This window comes from Zalophus californianus, chromosome 16, assembly GCF_009762305.2.
Source record: "Zalophus californianus isolate mZalCal1 chromosome 16, mZalCal1.pri.v2, whole genome shotgun sequence".
Taxonomy (NCBI): Eukaryota; Metazoa; Chordata; class Mammalia; order Carnivora; family Otariidae; genus Zalophus; species Zalophus californianus.
Genome location: NC_045610.1, coordinates 12,414,996 through 12,430,072, shown reverse-complemented (window position 1 = coordinate 12,430,072; position 15,077 = coordinate 12,414,996). Strand labels below are relative to the sequence as shown.

The 15,077-nt window shown below is 42.6% G+C and overlaps 1 protein-coding gene across 3 annotated transcripts in view; it reads left to right on the top strand.

Moving 5' to 3' along the window:
* Positions 1 to 15,077, top strand: part of NT5M (5',3'-nucleotidase, mitochondrial) — a 56,886-nt gene that overhangs the window by 29,609 nt on the left and 12,200 nt on the right. For 2 of the 3 annotated variants that reach the window (XM_027626624.2, XM_027626626.2), the window contains exon 4: positions 13,681 to 13,813. In XM_027626624.2, coding sequence (XP_027482425.1) covers positions 13,681 to 13,813 — 133 coding nt within the window. The remainder of the gene's footprint in view (positions 1 to 13,680; positions 13,814 to 15,077) is intronic. The other variant, XM_027626625.2, reaches the window with a different exon arrangement.

Genomic DNA, 15,077 nt, shown 5'->3' with positions numbered 1-15,077 from the left:
CAACCGCCTGAATGAGAGAAAATAATTACATATCATATATCTGATAAGTGGCTAATATCCAAAATGCATAAAGAACTCATACAACTCAAAAGCAAAAACCAAACAACCCCCAGACCAAACAATCTGAGTAAAAACTGGGCAAAGGATCTGAACAGACATTTTCCAAAGAAGATATACAACAGGTACATGAAAAGAAGCTCAACATCACTAATTATCAGGGGAATGCAAATCAAAACCACAATGAGATGTCATCTCACACCTGTTAGATTGGCTTTTATCAAAAAGGCAAGCAATAACAAGTGTTGGTGAGGATAAGGAGAAAAAGGAACTATTGTGCACTGTTGGTGGGAATGTAAATTGATGCAGCGACTGTGGAAAACAGAATGAAGATTCCTCAAATGATTAAAAATAAAACTACCATCTGATCCTGCAAGTTTACTTCTGGGTATTTATTCCAAAAGAACAAAAACACTAATTTGAAAGGATATATGTACCTCTATGTGTATTGAAGCATTATTTACAATAGCCAAGATATGGAAACAACCTAAGTGTCCATTGATGGGTGAATGGATAAAGAAATTTTGTTCTCATATGCAATGGAATATGACTTCAGCTATAAAAAATAATGGAATCTTGCCATTTGTGACAACATGGATGGACCTCAAGGGTATTATGCTGAGTGAAATGTCAGACAAAGACAAATGCTGTATGATGTCTTATATGTGGAATCTAAAAACAAGCAAACAGGGATGCCTGGGTGGCTCAGATGTTTAAGTGTCTGCCTTAGGCTCAGGTCATGATCTCCAGGTCCTGGGATCAAGCCCCATGTCGGGCTCCCCGCTCAGCAGGGAGTCTGCTTCTCCCACTCCCTCTGCCTCTCCCCCTGGTTGTGCTCCCTCTGTCTCTCTCTCAAATGAATAAATAAAATCTTTAAAAAAATAATAAAAACAATAAAAACAAACAAACCAAACAAAAACCCCAAATCCAAGCTTATAAATGCAGAGAACAGATTGGTGGTTATAAGAGGTGAGGGTTGGGAGAAATGGGTGAACAATTTGCTTGTTTTAGTTTAAATAAATCAAATTAAAAAAAAAACTAATGGAAATGCAAGGGGAAATAGACAAATTCACAATTCTTATCTGAGGCTTTAATATCCCTGTTTTAATAGCTGATAAAATAAGTAGGCCCCCCCACCCCAAATCAGCCAGGATGTAGAAGCCCTTGAACAAGCATTGACAACCAGCTTGGCCAAGCTGACATTTATATAACACCTCGCACAACAACAGTAGATATCTGTCCTAGTCCAGTGCACGAAGAACATTTAGCAAGATAGGCCATGTTTTGGTATAGTGGATATACTAAAAGCCACTGAATTGTATACTTTAAATTGGTAGATTTTATGGTATGTGAATTATAGCTAAAAAAAATTGTTCAAATGGCTGATAGTTCCAAAACCAACTCTATTCTTCTGCTTAGATGTGGTTATTTTATCATCTTAATTGGGTTTGTGGACAGAAGTGCACGATACCTGTACTGGGTCCTGGGTCAGGCCACTTTCCCTGAAAATCTTGGGCTTAATGCCACCATTTTTCACATCTTTCACTAAATGAAGTAGGCCAGTAATGATGACACCTGTCGTTGGGTAATGGCATGTCCCCACCATCTCCCAGGACTTGAATCCCCTCCCTGATTTGAGGCTTGTCCTGGGATCTGCACATCTGAGCAGAGCAAGACTTTTGGGGGGATTCCACCCAACATCCGACGAGCAACGACCATGTCTAACTCACAGATCTTCATTTCTGAGCTGCGTCTTTGCTTGTGGACCCACATGGCTCTGAGAGGGCTGTGAGGAGGTGTCAGGGAGCTGCTCCAGGCCATGTCACTACCTTGGGTGTTTTGCCCCCTGTCTTTTCTCAGCACCATCCTCATCAGCATCCGCCTCCTCACATTCATCATCCTCACACTAAATTCTTCACTCCTACAGTGACTGGTTTTATGAGTTTGCTGCTCATACCGTAGGTCTTGAGAGATCACCTCCCTTGGAAGTCCTTCTTGTGATTCTTTTGCTAACATGTAGTTTGGATTCAGTTTCAGTCATTTTGACAGATTCTGGTTTAGGAATGGCAACACCATTTTACACTTGGATAGCTCTACATTCATTTTATCCCCAAGTATTTTTAGGAAGTGAAATTGTAATCAGGTGAATAATGAGCAATGCCTCTCTTTCAAAACAGCAGCTAATAAACATAATGAATGAAGCTTGTCCAAGCCCTGACTTATCCCTAGAGGTGTCCCTCAGACACCTGACCTCTCTGAGCCCTGGCTGAACCTGAGAGTCACACTTTCACCTCTGGATCTGTGGCCCCGCCTGTGAGCTTCTCAACTCACCTCTCTGGGACTTGGCTTCTTTGTCAGTACAGTTGTAGTAATACCTTCCATGGGCATAATTAAAATTGACTGGTAATCAAATTGCATTATATAAATGTATCAAGTCAACACATTATACACCTTAAACTTCTACAATGTTATATGTCAATTATAACTCAATAAATGTAAATTAAAAAAATAAGTTGAAGAAGAAATTTACATAAAGCACCTGACACTATGCTTGCTAGCAGTAAGTGTCATCCCCTTGTTTCTGTCTCCAAATTCTCCTGTCCAGCAATAAAGAATGGACTTCAACACACATTTCTCAAACTAGAAACCCTAGACAATTCTATGGTTGATTAGTTTTTCTGCATTCTTGGATCCCAGAAAAATAAGTTTTGTTTAAAGTTGCCTGTTAGGGGAAGAATGAAGGGGAGTAAGTCGGAGGGGGAGACGAACCATTAGAGACGATGGACTCTGAAAAACAAACTGAGGGTTCTAGAGGGGAGGTAGGGTGGGGGGATGGGTTAGCCTGGTGATGGGTATTAAAGAGGGCACGTTCTGCGTGGAGCACTGGGTGTTATGCACAAACAATGAATCATGGAACACTACATCCAAAACTAATGATGTAGTGTATGGTGATTAACATAACAATAAAAAATTATTAAAGTTGCCTGTTGCCTATACAGTTTGATTAGAACTGTTTTTTAAAATAGTAAATTAAAAAGGGGAAGGAAATAGAGCCAATTACAGATGTTTCTTTCTCTAACGTTCCTCGATCTTCCAAATTTTATTTGATAAGCCATTACTTTTGCAATAAAAGTGTAAATTTTTTTTGGCTGGCATTCATTCAGCAAACATTTACTGAGCGATAATCTGCTACAATGTTTACAAAATGCCCCGTCTCTGCTTTAGGAAGATAGGTGGTTATCAGTCTGTGTCACAGGCTCTGTAGTCACACAAGAGGAGGAAGCCAGGGTCAGCTTCTTGGGCAAAGGAGGAAGTGAGTCGAATCACGGAGGTGAGAAGACAAAGAAGTGGGAGAGCAAGCTTGGAGTGGTTGGAACAGCATGTACAAAGGCAAAGAGGAATTCCAGGGATCTTGGTGGGAGTGTGGGGTGTAGGGGAAAAGGAGAGAGAGGCATGGGAGGGAGATGGTGCTTGCGGGGGGGGTTCGGGATGAGAGGGGAGAAGCTAGAGATGAGACTGAATAGGCAGGCAGGGAGCCTTTGGTAATCAGGAGTTTGTACTTGAGGCTACAGGCACTGAGAGGCTTTTGAAGGATTTTTAAACAAAGCTGTCATAAATCCCATTGGTGTTTTTGAACACTCGTTGCAGCAGTATAGGGGTTCATCAGTGGAGGCCACATAGAGCCTGCTGTGGTGATCCAGATGGGCTATAAGGGGGACCTAAACCAAGACAGTGACAAAGACCCAAATGGACTTACCTGTTGCCATGGGGATGACTTGAAACACTTCTTACACCCATGGGAAACGGTGAACACCCTAGAGATAAACGGGCTATGGATGTGAATAGAAAGCTCCCTGAAAGCAAAAACCTACAGCGAACTTACACGCAGAGCACTTAACTTTATTAGGAAAGAAATTACACTTGAAGTGATTTTTTTTTTCCTATTAGGGATAACTGTTCAAAAATTACAATAACTAGTATTAGGTAAATGTTTGCATTTTCAGATATGGTTGATGGAAATAAACATAAAACCTTTCTGGGTGGCAATTTAGCAGAAATCTCAAATTCCTTAACATTTGCCTTATTGCTATATATATATTTTTTGCATTGTTTATTAAGATATAATTGAAACTCAGCAAATTTACTTCCTTAAAGGATAATCACCACCACAGTCAAAATGCTTCCTCTCGGGCCCCAGTCATCGGGGGCCCCCACACTGTTGTGAGTTTTGCTTTTAGGAGCTTTACCAGGTTCTCATAGTGAAGCTCGGGAAAAAAAAATTCCCTTGCACTTCTGGTAGGGGGAGGAAAAAGTAACTATTTTGAAATGTGCCAGAATATTCTATTCTTATTAACAAGGCCTACCCTCAACAAAAACTGTTTTACAAAAGCCTAAATTGCTGACGTTTTATCAGAACTTAACTTGACCTTTCCTCCTGCCCGTTTAGCTGTCCTATCCCACTTAAGAGCGAAGCACTGTGAAACACTGGCAAGGCTCACAGTCCAGGGGCACAGGTTCATCGACAGACTGAGGCCTCATCACAGAACTAGAGAACGCTGTCCCTTTCCCCACACCTCACTACCACATTGCTAAAGGCCTGTTTTCTGCAGTTCCTTCTACCCAGTACATCTGTATGGCTTTCAGCAAAAAGTTACAAGGCATACTAAAAGGCAAAGAACAGGGCGCCTGGGTGGTTCAGATGGTTAAGCGTCTGCCTTCAGCTCACGTCATGATCCCAGGGTCCTGGGATCGGGTCCTGCATCGGGCTCCCTGCTCAGAGGGGATCCTGCTTCTCCCTCTGCCTCTCTCTCTCTCTCTGTCTCTCATGAATAAATAAATAAAATCTTAAAAAAAAATAAAAGGCCAAGAACACAGTTTGAAGAAAGAGCAAACAATTCTAAGAATAAAAAATGAGTGCTGGAGTTCAAAACACTGTAACAGAAATGAAGAACGCCTTTGATGGGCTTGTTAAGTAGACTGGACACAGCTGAGGAAAGACTCTCTGAGCTGGAGGATATCTCAGTAGAAACTTTGAAACTGAAAAGCAAAGGTGAAAGGAGTGTAAAAACCAAAAACTAAACCTCCAGAGTATCCAAGAACCATGGGACAACTAGAAAAGGTATAACATACATGTAATAGGAATACCGGAAAGATAAGAAAGAGAGAGAGGAACAGAATACTTGACGCAAAATTGACTGAGAAGTTTTCACCAAATGAATATCTGACACCAAACCACAAATCCAGGAAACTCAGAGAACACCCAGCAGGATAAATAGGAAAAACAAAAACAAAAACAAAACAACCCATACCTAGGCATATATTCATACTATAGAAAATCAAAGATGAGGGCAAAACCTTGAAAGAAGTCAGAGGAATAAAAAACTTTAGCTGTAGAGGAACAAATATAAGAATTATATCTGACTTCTCAGAAATCATGCAAACAAGAAGGGAGTAGAGTGAAATATTTAAAGTATTGAGAAAAAAAAACCCCACAAACCTACAATTCTTTCTCCAGCAAAATTCTTTCAAAAGTGAAGGAGAGTGGTGCCTGGGTGGCTCAGTCGTTAAGCGTCTGCCTTCGACTTGGGTCATGATCCCAGGGTCCTGCGATCGAGCCCCACATCAGGCTCCCTGCTCTGCGGGAAGCCTGCTTCTCCCTCTCCCACTCCCCCTGCTTGTGTTCCCTCTCTCGCTGTCTCTCTCTGTCAAATAAGTAAGTAAAATCTTAAACAAAAAAAAGTGAAGGAGAAATAAAGATGTTCTTGAACATACAAAAATGGAGGGAATTTGTTGTCCGCAGACCTGCCGTGCACGAAACGTTAAAAGAAATTCTTCAGAGAGAAGGGAAATGATATGTCAGAAACTCAAATCTACATGAAGGAGGAAAGTGCATTAGAGAATAAATGAAGGTAAAATAAAAATTTTCATTTTTGATTCGTCTAACAGTTTTTTCAGAATAGCATTAGCAACAATGTATTTGACGATTATAACTTCTGTGCAAGTGAAATGAATTACAGCAATGATATATACATGGGATGGGAGGGAGAAATTAGGAGTACATTGCTATTATAATGTACTTTCACTATCTGTGAAGCAACGTGTTTTTGAAAGTGGACTTGGGTTAGTCGTAAATGTATATTTCAAACTCTGGGCCAACCACTTAGAAAAGTAAAAAAAAAAAAAAGTACATGCTTCTTGATATGCTAAGAAAGGGTAGAAAGTGGAATTATATAAAATGCTCAATTAAAATCATAAAAGGTAGAAAAGAGTGGAAGACAGAACAGAAATAGAAGAGGGAATAAAGGCAGAAAGAAAATGGTTTTTCTCTCAAAAATGGTAACAAATACAGCAGATATTAATCCAACTATACCAATAATCATTTTAAACATCAATGGTCTAAATTAAAAGACAGATTATTATAGTGGGTCAAAAAAACAAGGCCCACATTCATGCTGTCTCCAAGAAACACAGTTTAAATATAAAGACATAGACAGATTGAAAGTAAAGAGATATATAGCATGTTATATCTATTATCATGCTAACACTGTCAAAGGAAAGTGAGAATAGCTATTTTAACTTGAGACAGAGCAGACTTCAGGCCAAAGAAAATTATCATGGATAAATAAAGGCATTATATAATGGTAAAAGTGTTAGTTTTCCAAGAAGACATGCTAATCCTTAAAGTGTATCCATTTAACAACGGTGTCAAAATATGTGAGGCAAAAACTGATAGAACTTCAAGGAGAATTCAATGAATCCACTATTACAGTTGTAGACTTCAACATCCCTTTATCAGAAATGGACAGATCCAGTTGGCAGAAAACCAGTAAAGATATGGTTGCATTCAACAATGCCATCAATCAACTAGATATAATTGACGTTTAGAGACTACCTTAATAACAGAAGAATACATATTTTTCTCAAGCTCACATGGGACATTCATCAAGGCTGACCACATTCTGAACCACAAAACACACCTTAGAAATTTAAAATAATAGAAATCATACAATATATGTTCTCAAACTAGACACCAGTAATAGAAAGATAGCTGGAAAATCCAAAAAGTCCTGGAGATTAAACAACACACTTCTAAATAACACATGGTTCAAAGAAGGAGCTCAATAGAAATGTAAAAAAAATACCTAGAAGTGCAAATGAAAGCACAGCTTATCAAAATTTGTGGGATGCAGTGAAAGCAGTGCTTAGTGGACAATTTATAGCAAGGTCTAGATGACCTTGGACATGATGATGATGACTTTTTAGACACAACACCAAAGGAACAATTCATGAAAGAAATAATTGATAAGCTGAGCTTCATTAAAATGAAAAACTGCTTTGCAAAATATGATGTCAAGAGAATGAGAAGACAGGTCACAGACTGGGAGAAAATAGTTCCAAAAGACAACTGATAGGGGACTGTTATCTAAGATATACAAAGCGTTCTGAAAACTCAACAATAAGACAATGGACAGCCTATTGAAAAAAATGGTCTTAAAACCTAAACAGTCGCCTTATCAAAGAGGATTTACAGATGGCAAATAAGCACATAAAAGGGTGCTCAATATCCTGTCATTAGGGAATTGCAAATTAAAACAACGGTGAGCTATTACTATGCACTTATTAAAATGGGGCGCCTGGGTGGCTCAGTCAGGTAAGTGTCTGCCTTCGGCTCGGGTCATGGTCCCAGGGTCCTGGGATCGAGCCCCGCATCGGGCTCCCTGCTCAGCGGGGAGTCTCCTTCTCCCTCTGCCACTCCCCCTGCTTGTGTTCCCTCTCTCATTGTCTCTGTCAAACAAATGAATAAAATCTTTAAAAAAAAACAATGGCCGAATTCCAGGACACTGACAACAGCAAATGCTGGAGAGGATATGTAACAACAGGAACTCTCATTCATTGCTGGTGGGAATACAAAATGGTAGAGCCACTTGGGAAGATAGTTCGGCACATCCTTACAAAACTAAACCTACCCTTAACTGTATGATCTGCTAATCACACTCCTTGGTATTTATCCAGATGAGTTGAAAACATATGTCCACTCAAAACCCTGTACACAGATGTGTATAGAAGCTTTATCCATGATAGCCAAGACTTGGAAGCAACCAAGATATCCTACATGGTTAAAGAAACTGTGGTATGCCCCAGGTAGAGAAATATTTTCAGCACTAAAAGGAAATGAACCAACAAGCTATTAAAAGACATGGAGAAACCTAAATGTATATTACTAAGTGAAAAGAAGCCCATCTGAAGAAGCTACAATACTGTATGATTCCAATTATATGACATTCTGGAAAAGGCAAAACTATGGAAGCAGTAAAAAGATCAGTGATTGCCAGAGGTTGGTGGGGAGGGAGGGATGAATAAATGGAGAGCAGAGGATTTTCAGATTAATGAAATTATTCATGGTGGATGCTTGTCCTTATACCTCTGTTCAAACCCATAGAATGTGCAACACCAAGACTGAACCCTCATGTAAATTATGGACTTTGGATGATAATGATGTGTCAGTGTATGTTCCTTGAGTGTAACAAATGCCCCACCCTGTTGTTGGATGTCAGTAATGGGGGAAGTTGTGCATATTTGGGGACAGGAATTATATGGGAATTCTCTGTACTTTGTGATCAATTTTTCTGTGAACCTAAAACTGCTCTTAAAAAAATAAATTTAAAATAAATAGTGTGCCTTTGTATCCCTTTCAGTCAGCCCTTTTCTCTGTGTCTTCCCTCTCTGGGTATTGTTGGTAAGAGTGAACTACTGATGTGTTCTCCATGGCTAAACTTTTGCCTCCTACACAGTGTCATATAGTAGGGACTTACATAGTTTGTGTCTGGCTCTCATTTGAAGGCATAATACTTTTGAGATTCATCCATGTTGCTGCATGTATCAAGAGCGTATTCCTTTTTATTGCTGAATCTAACCATATGACTGTAATCATCATTTGTTTATCCATTTGCCAGTTGATGGACTTTTGGGGTGTTCCCAGCTTTTGGCTTCTGTGAATAAAGTTCCTATAAACATTCATGTCCACATCTTTGGGTGGACGTGTGCTTTCATTTCTCTAGGGCAGATAGCCAGAGTGGGATTGGCTGGTTTGTATGACAGGTGTATTTAACTTTTAAAGTAACTGTCAAGCTATTTTTAAAAGCGGCTGTCCCGTCTTGCATTCCTACCAGCAGTGTATGGGTTGTCTGGTTGCTTCACATTCTTGTGTGCACTTATTATTGTCCATCTTTTTTATTTCAGCTGTTTTAGTGGGTTCCTCATGATATCTCATTGTGGTTTTGATTTGTGTTTCCCTAATGATGAACGATGTTGAGCATCTCTTATATGCTTATTTGTCCTCTTTGATAAAGTGTTCACATTTTTTGACTGATTTTTCATCGGGCTGTTTGTCTTAGTTTGAGTTGGGAAAAATCTTTATTCTAGAAACAAGTCCTTTACCAGATAATGGGCTTTTTAACAAATATTTTCTCTCAGTCTGTGGCTTGTCTTTTCATTTTCTTAACTGTGGCTTTTGAAGAGCAGCATTTATAATTTTGGGTTTTATATTTGGGTTTTGGTCCATTTTGAGTTAATTTTTGTATACAGTAGGAGTTAAAAATAGAAGTTTTTATGTGTGTGGTTTTATGTCTTATTTTTTTTTTCTTTTTTTGGCCTATGGGCACCCAGCTTTTCCTCTGTTGGAAAGCCCCCCGTTTCTCTGTTGAATTACCTTGGTACCTTTGGGTCTGTTTCTTAAATATATTCTGTACCTTTGATCTAAATATCTATCCTTATGTGAATACCACTTTATCTCAGTTACTGTAGTTTTATAGTGACTTTTTAAAAAAAAAGAATTTATTTATTTATTTTGACAGAGAGAGAGTGAGTACGAGCAGGGGGAGGGGCAGAGGGAGAAGCAGGCTCCCCGCTGAGCAAGGAGCCTGATGTGGGACTCCATCCCAGGACCCTGGGATCATGACCTGAGCCTAAGGCAGACACTTAACTGACTGAGCCACCCAGGCATCTCAACTCTTTCTTTTTTTTTTAAGATTTTATTTATTTTTTTGACAGAGAGAGACAACACAAGTGGGGGGAGGAGCAGAGGGAGAAGGAGAAATACACTCCCCACTGAGCAAGGAGCCCGATGCGGGATCGATCCCGGGACTCTAGGGCCATGACCTGAGCCAAAGGCAGACACACTTAACTGACTGAGCCACCCAGGTGCCCATTTATAGTGACTCTTGAAAACAGTGTGAATTCTCCAGCTTTATTCTTCATTTAAAAAATTGTCGGGGCACCTGAGTGGCTCAGTAGGGTAATAAGCATCCAACTCTTGGTTTCAGCTCAGGTCATGATCTCAGGGTCGTGGGATCCAGCTCCACATCGGGCTCTGTGCTCAGCGCAGAGTCTGCTGGAAATTATCTCCCTCTCCCTCTGCTCCTCCCCGCTGCTCACACCTCTTTCTCTCTAAAATAAATAAATAAAATCTTAAAAAAAATAAATATTTGACGATTGTGGTAAAGTACACGTAACAGAATTTACCATCTGAACTATTTCTAAGTGTGTAGTCAGCCTATTTCATATTTTTGGTGCTATTGTAAAAGGTATTATTTATTTCATTTCAATATCCAAATGTATATAAATACAAGTGATTTTTGTATATTGACCTTGTATCCTGCCATTTTTTTTAAAGATTTTATTTATTTTTTGACAGAGAGAGAGACAGCGAGAGAGGGAACACAAGCAGGGGGAGTGGGAGGGAGGGAGAAGCAGGCTTCCCGCTGAGCAGGGAGCCAGACGTGGGGCTCGGTCCCAGGACCCTGGGATCATGACCTGAGCTGAAAGGCAGACGCTTAACGACTGAGCCACCCAGGTGCCCCGTATCCTGCTATTTTGAAAAACGTATTTGTTCTAGTAGCTTTTTTACATATAATTTGGGGCTATTAAAGTTTAACTATAATGACATTTATCGAGTAAGTACTATGTGTCAGGCATTACTCTGTGTCCGACATAGATTTAATGTAATCACATCAACAACACTGTGAAGACACTGAGTCTTAGAAGGTTGAGTGGTTTGTTTGAGGCCCCGCAGCTCAGACACATCAGAACCACAGGAGAGGAGAGAGAAGACCCAAAGTGAGAAGCCTTTGTCCAGCTGCCTAGTACTGAGCGCTTTCTGTGTGCCAGGCACTGGGCTAAGACTTTTATGTACATTTTCCCATTTAATCCCCAGAGGAGTCCCATGAGGCGATACTGTTATCATCCCCATTTTACTGTGGATGGCTTGGACAACTTGCTGGGGACTCTTCATGACCAGTGTGTGGGCTCTGGAGGTGCAGACCCAGTGTTGAACGGGACTCTGCCACTCGCTGAACCTCTCTGAGCTTCAGTTTATTTGTATGGCATTGATTTGCCACCATGACCCTTTGAAAATGTACATCTAGAGTCATTTTCCTAAGTGAAACCCATGTTTGGAGCTGCTGCACTTGTGGTGCACAGACAGGTGCCAGCCCAAGACCAGAGAAACACAGAACTTGGATGGGGGTGGAAACTTTCATGGCCATTTGACATGGATGCAGCATCCAAACACATGATTGGATTTCGTATCTTTTTTAAAAAAATTTTTATTTCAATTCAATTTAATTAACATATAGTATATCATTAGTTTCAGAGGTAGAGTTTAGTGATTCACCGGTTGCATATAACACCCAATGTTCATTACATCATTTACATTACATCACATCACATCACTTACATCTCCTTACTGCCCATCACCCAGTTACCCCATCTGCCCACCTAATTCCCTTCCAGCAACTGTTTGTTTTCTAGAGTTAAGAGTTTCTTATGATTTGCCGCCATCTCTGTCTTTGTCTTATTTTATTTTTCCGTCTCTTCCCCTATGTTCATTTGTTTTGTTTCTTAAATTCCACATATGAGTGAGATCATCTGGAATTTGTCTTTCTCTGACTGACTTGTTTCACTTTGCCTAATACCCTCCAGTTCTATCCACGTCATTGCAAATGGCAAGAATTCGGGTTTTTTGATGGCTGAGTAATATTCCATTGTATATATATAATACTACATCTTCTTTTTCCATTCATCTGTCGATGGACATCTGGGCTCTTTCCACATTTTGGCTATTGTGGACATTGCTGCTATAAACATTGAGGTGCAAGTGCCCCTTTGAATCACTATGTTTATATCCTTTGGATAAATACCTAGTTGTGAAATTGCTGGGTCATAGGGTAGCTCTATTTTTAACTTTTTAAGCAACCTCCATACTGTCTTCCAGAATGGCTGCACCAATTTGCATTCCCACCAACAGTGTAGGAGGGCTCCCCTTTCTCTGCATCCTCGCCAACATCTGTCATTTCCTGACTTGTTAATTTTAACCATTCTGACCAGTGTGAGGTGGTATCTCATTGTGGTTTTCATTTGCATTTCCCTGATGCCTAGTGATGTTGAGCATTTTTTCATGTGTTTGTTGGCCATTTGTAGGTCTTCTTTGAAGAAAAGAACTTGTCAAACTCAGCACCCAAAACCCAAAAAATCCAGTCGAGAAATGGGCAGAAGACATGGATTTCATCTCTTACAGACAGAGGGGTCCACAATAAATTGGGAATTAAGAAAACAATCAGTCCTTCGCCATAGATAGTTTGTGAAACCAAGCTCTAATAGAAGCCTGGCAGACTGAGAACAAGGAGTCTCTCTCCACCAAGGCCTGAGAGGCCCCATGGGACCTGGCCTGCCCCCTGCCTCTCTCTTTCCTCCTGCTTCTCTCTCTTCTGCACTCCAGCCACTCAGATAAACTCCACAGTGTGTTCCTGCCCTGCACCGTTTGCATTTGTTATTCTGTGTGGAACTTTCTTGACCTTTAATACCCAGGTTCTGCCACGTCCTGCGCAGCCAGTTGCAGATGTCTCTTCTCAGAGAGGCCTTCTCTCCCTGCCCTCTGTCAGAGCTCCTTGCTGTATTACTTGGCAGGCCTGTTCCACCTGAATTTGCTTGTCTGTGTGCTGTGTCTCCTGCATTGTAGAATGTGGACTGCATGAGAGCGTCTCTGCTACACACTGGGGGCTCCCAGGTCCTCGTGGATGCTCAGTAGACCCTGGGTGCATAAGGGACTGAATGAAGAGAATGCTGCCTGCTGCATCGGCTGTTTGAGGCTTAGATAAGGTGATGGGTGGTGAGTGTTTGTGGAGTAGGTATGCTGGAAACATTAGCCCCGGGCCATTCCTGCCTCCGCACCGCACTGCACCCCACGCAGGTCAGGGGTCCTGCAGACTGCTGTTCGGGGGGCAGTTTCCCTGGAGGCATCTAACGAATTGCTTCAATGTGTCTTGAGCTCTGTCCCCCTTCGCCTCTGTCCCTAGAGCCCAACAGAGTGCATGCACACAGGAATCAGAGAAGGCAATCATGGCATGAGTGTTGGATTGCGTAGACCAGGCATGGGCAGGATTGGAGCTGTGGGGACATGGACAAGTCACACCATCTCTGGAGTATCTGTTTTCTCTGCTGCCCGTGGGATCATCTCATCTCCCTGATGGCAGCCCTTCTTCCTGGAGAAAGCCTGGCCGGGCCCCAGCTCCGTCTGTGCCCAGGTCTGACGGCACTCTCTTCTCCCCCTACCTGTTTGTGTTCCAGTATGCCTGGGTGGAGAAGCACTTTGGCTCTGACTTTCTGGATCACATTGTGCTGGCCACAGACAAGACCGTGGTCTCTGCCGACCTTCTCATAGACGACAGGCCAGACATCACAGGCAAGTGGCCTACGGCAGGTGAGGAGCGAGTGTGGAGCCGAGAGCCACCGGGACAAACACCACGTGGGGCTGGCCTCAGGGCCCATGCCCTGAGTGGTCCCCACTTGATCACCAGCGGTGTATTAGGCCTCCAGCCTCAAGCCCAGTGCTGAGCCCCTTCCCTACCAGGAAGACAAGGTTATTCTCAGCATCCAGCCTTGGAAGGGGTGCCACTGGGAGTCAGGAGAAGCAGGCCCTAGCTTCTGGGGTAACTCATGGGGTGACCTCAGATGAGTCCCTTTATACCTTGAGGCCTTGCCTTTCTCATCTAAAATGAGGGCCAGACTGGCTTCCAAATGTTTGGTTTTAGCACCAAAGCCATTTTCCCCCCAAGAGCAATTTGGAGTGAAGCTACTATGTAAAACAGAAGAGCAAAGCATCATTTCTTTAGTTGAAGGTGGTTTTGGAACTGTATTTATCCCTTTTGCTTCGAGGTGACTCCTTCCCAGCAAACACACACACACACACACACACACACACACACACACACACACACACACACACACACTTTAAACTGGCTTAGAAAGGAGAGGGGAGATTTATCAGCACACCTACTTGGAAAGGTGAGTTAGGAAGGCTTCAGGCCCGGTGAAACTAGGAGCTCGAACAACATGAGTCCAAATTCAGCGGCTTTGTCTCCCGGCTCTGCTCTGGTTTGTCTTTGTACGCAGGCACGCTCTCTCCTCTCAGTATCTGTCAGCAGTTTCGGGGTTAAATCCTATTTTGGATCCCTCAGTGGGATAATACAGAATATTGCTTCCCCGATGGCTTTTGGAGCTGCCTCAGGAAGCATGTGCATCTCTGCGCTAATCACAGTGTCCAGAGGGTAGAATTCGTGGGTGTGCCCACCCCTGACCTCCCTGACCTCCCAGACCACGCGGTGTCACAAGGAGAGTCGGGGCACACGGAGGGGGAGCTCCCCAGCGCCCCGCTCAGCTTCCGTGTCCAGCCACGGGGGAGCAGGGGAGAGGCCTGGGCGAGGAGGAGCCAGGGAGGCAGTGCCAGTGCGCAGAAGTGGACATGAGGGATGGGAGCTTAGGGAGGGCTCGTGGGGCCCACGGCCAAGAGCCGGGAAGCTGCGGGAAGGCTGAGCCCGCGGGAGGGCAAGGGCCGGGCATCAGCAGGGCTCAGCCTCCGATGGTGGCTGCCGCGATGGCCGGCACGGAAGTCCCCGTGTGCGGTGCATCCGCCGGGTGCCACCCCCCTCCCCCCCCGCCCCCCCGTGCTTCCCGTGGCCGGGCTC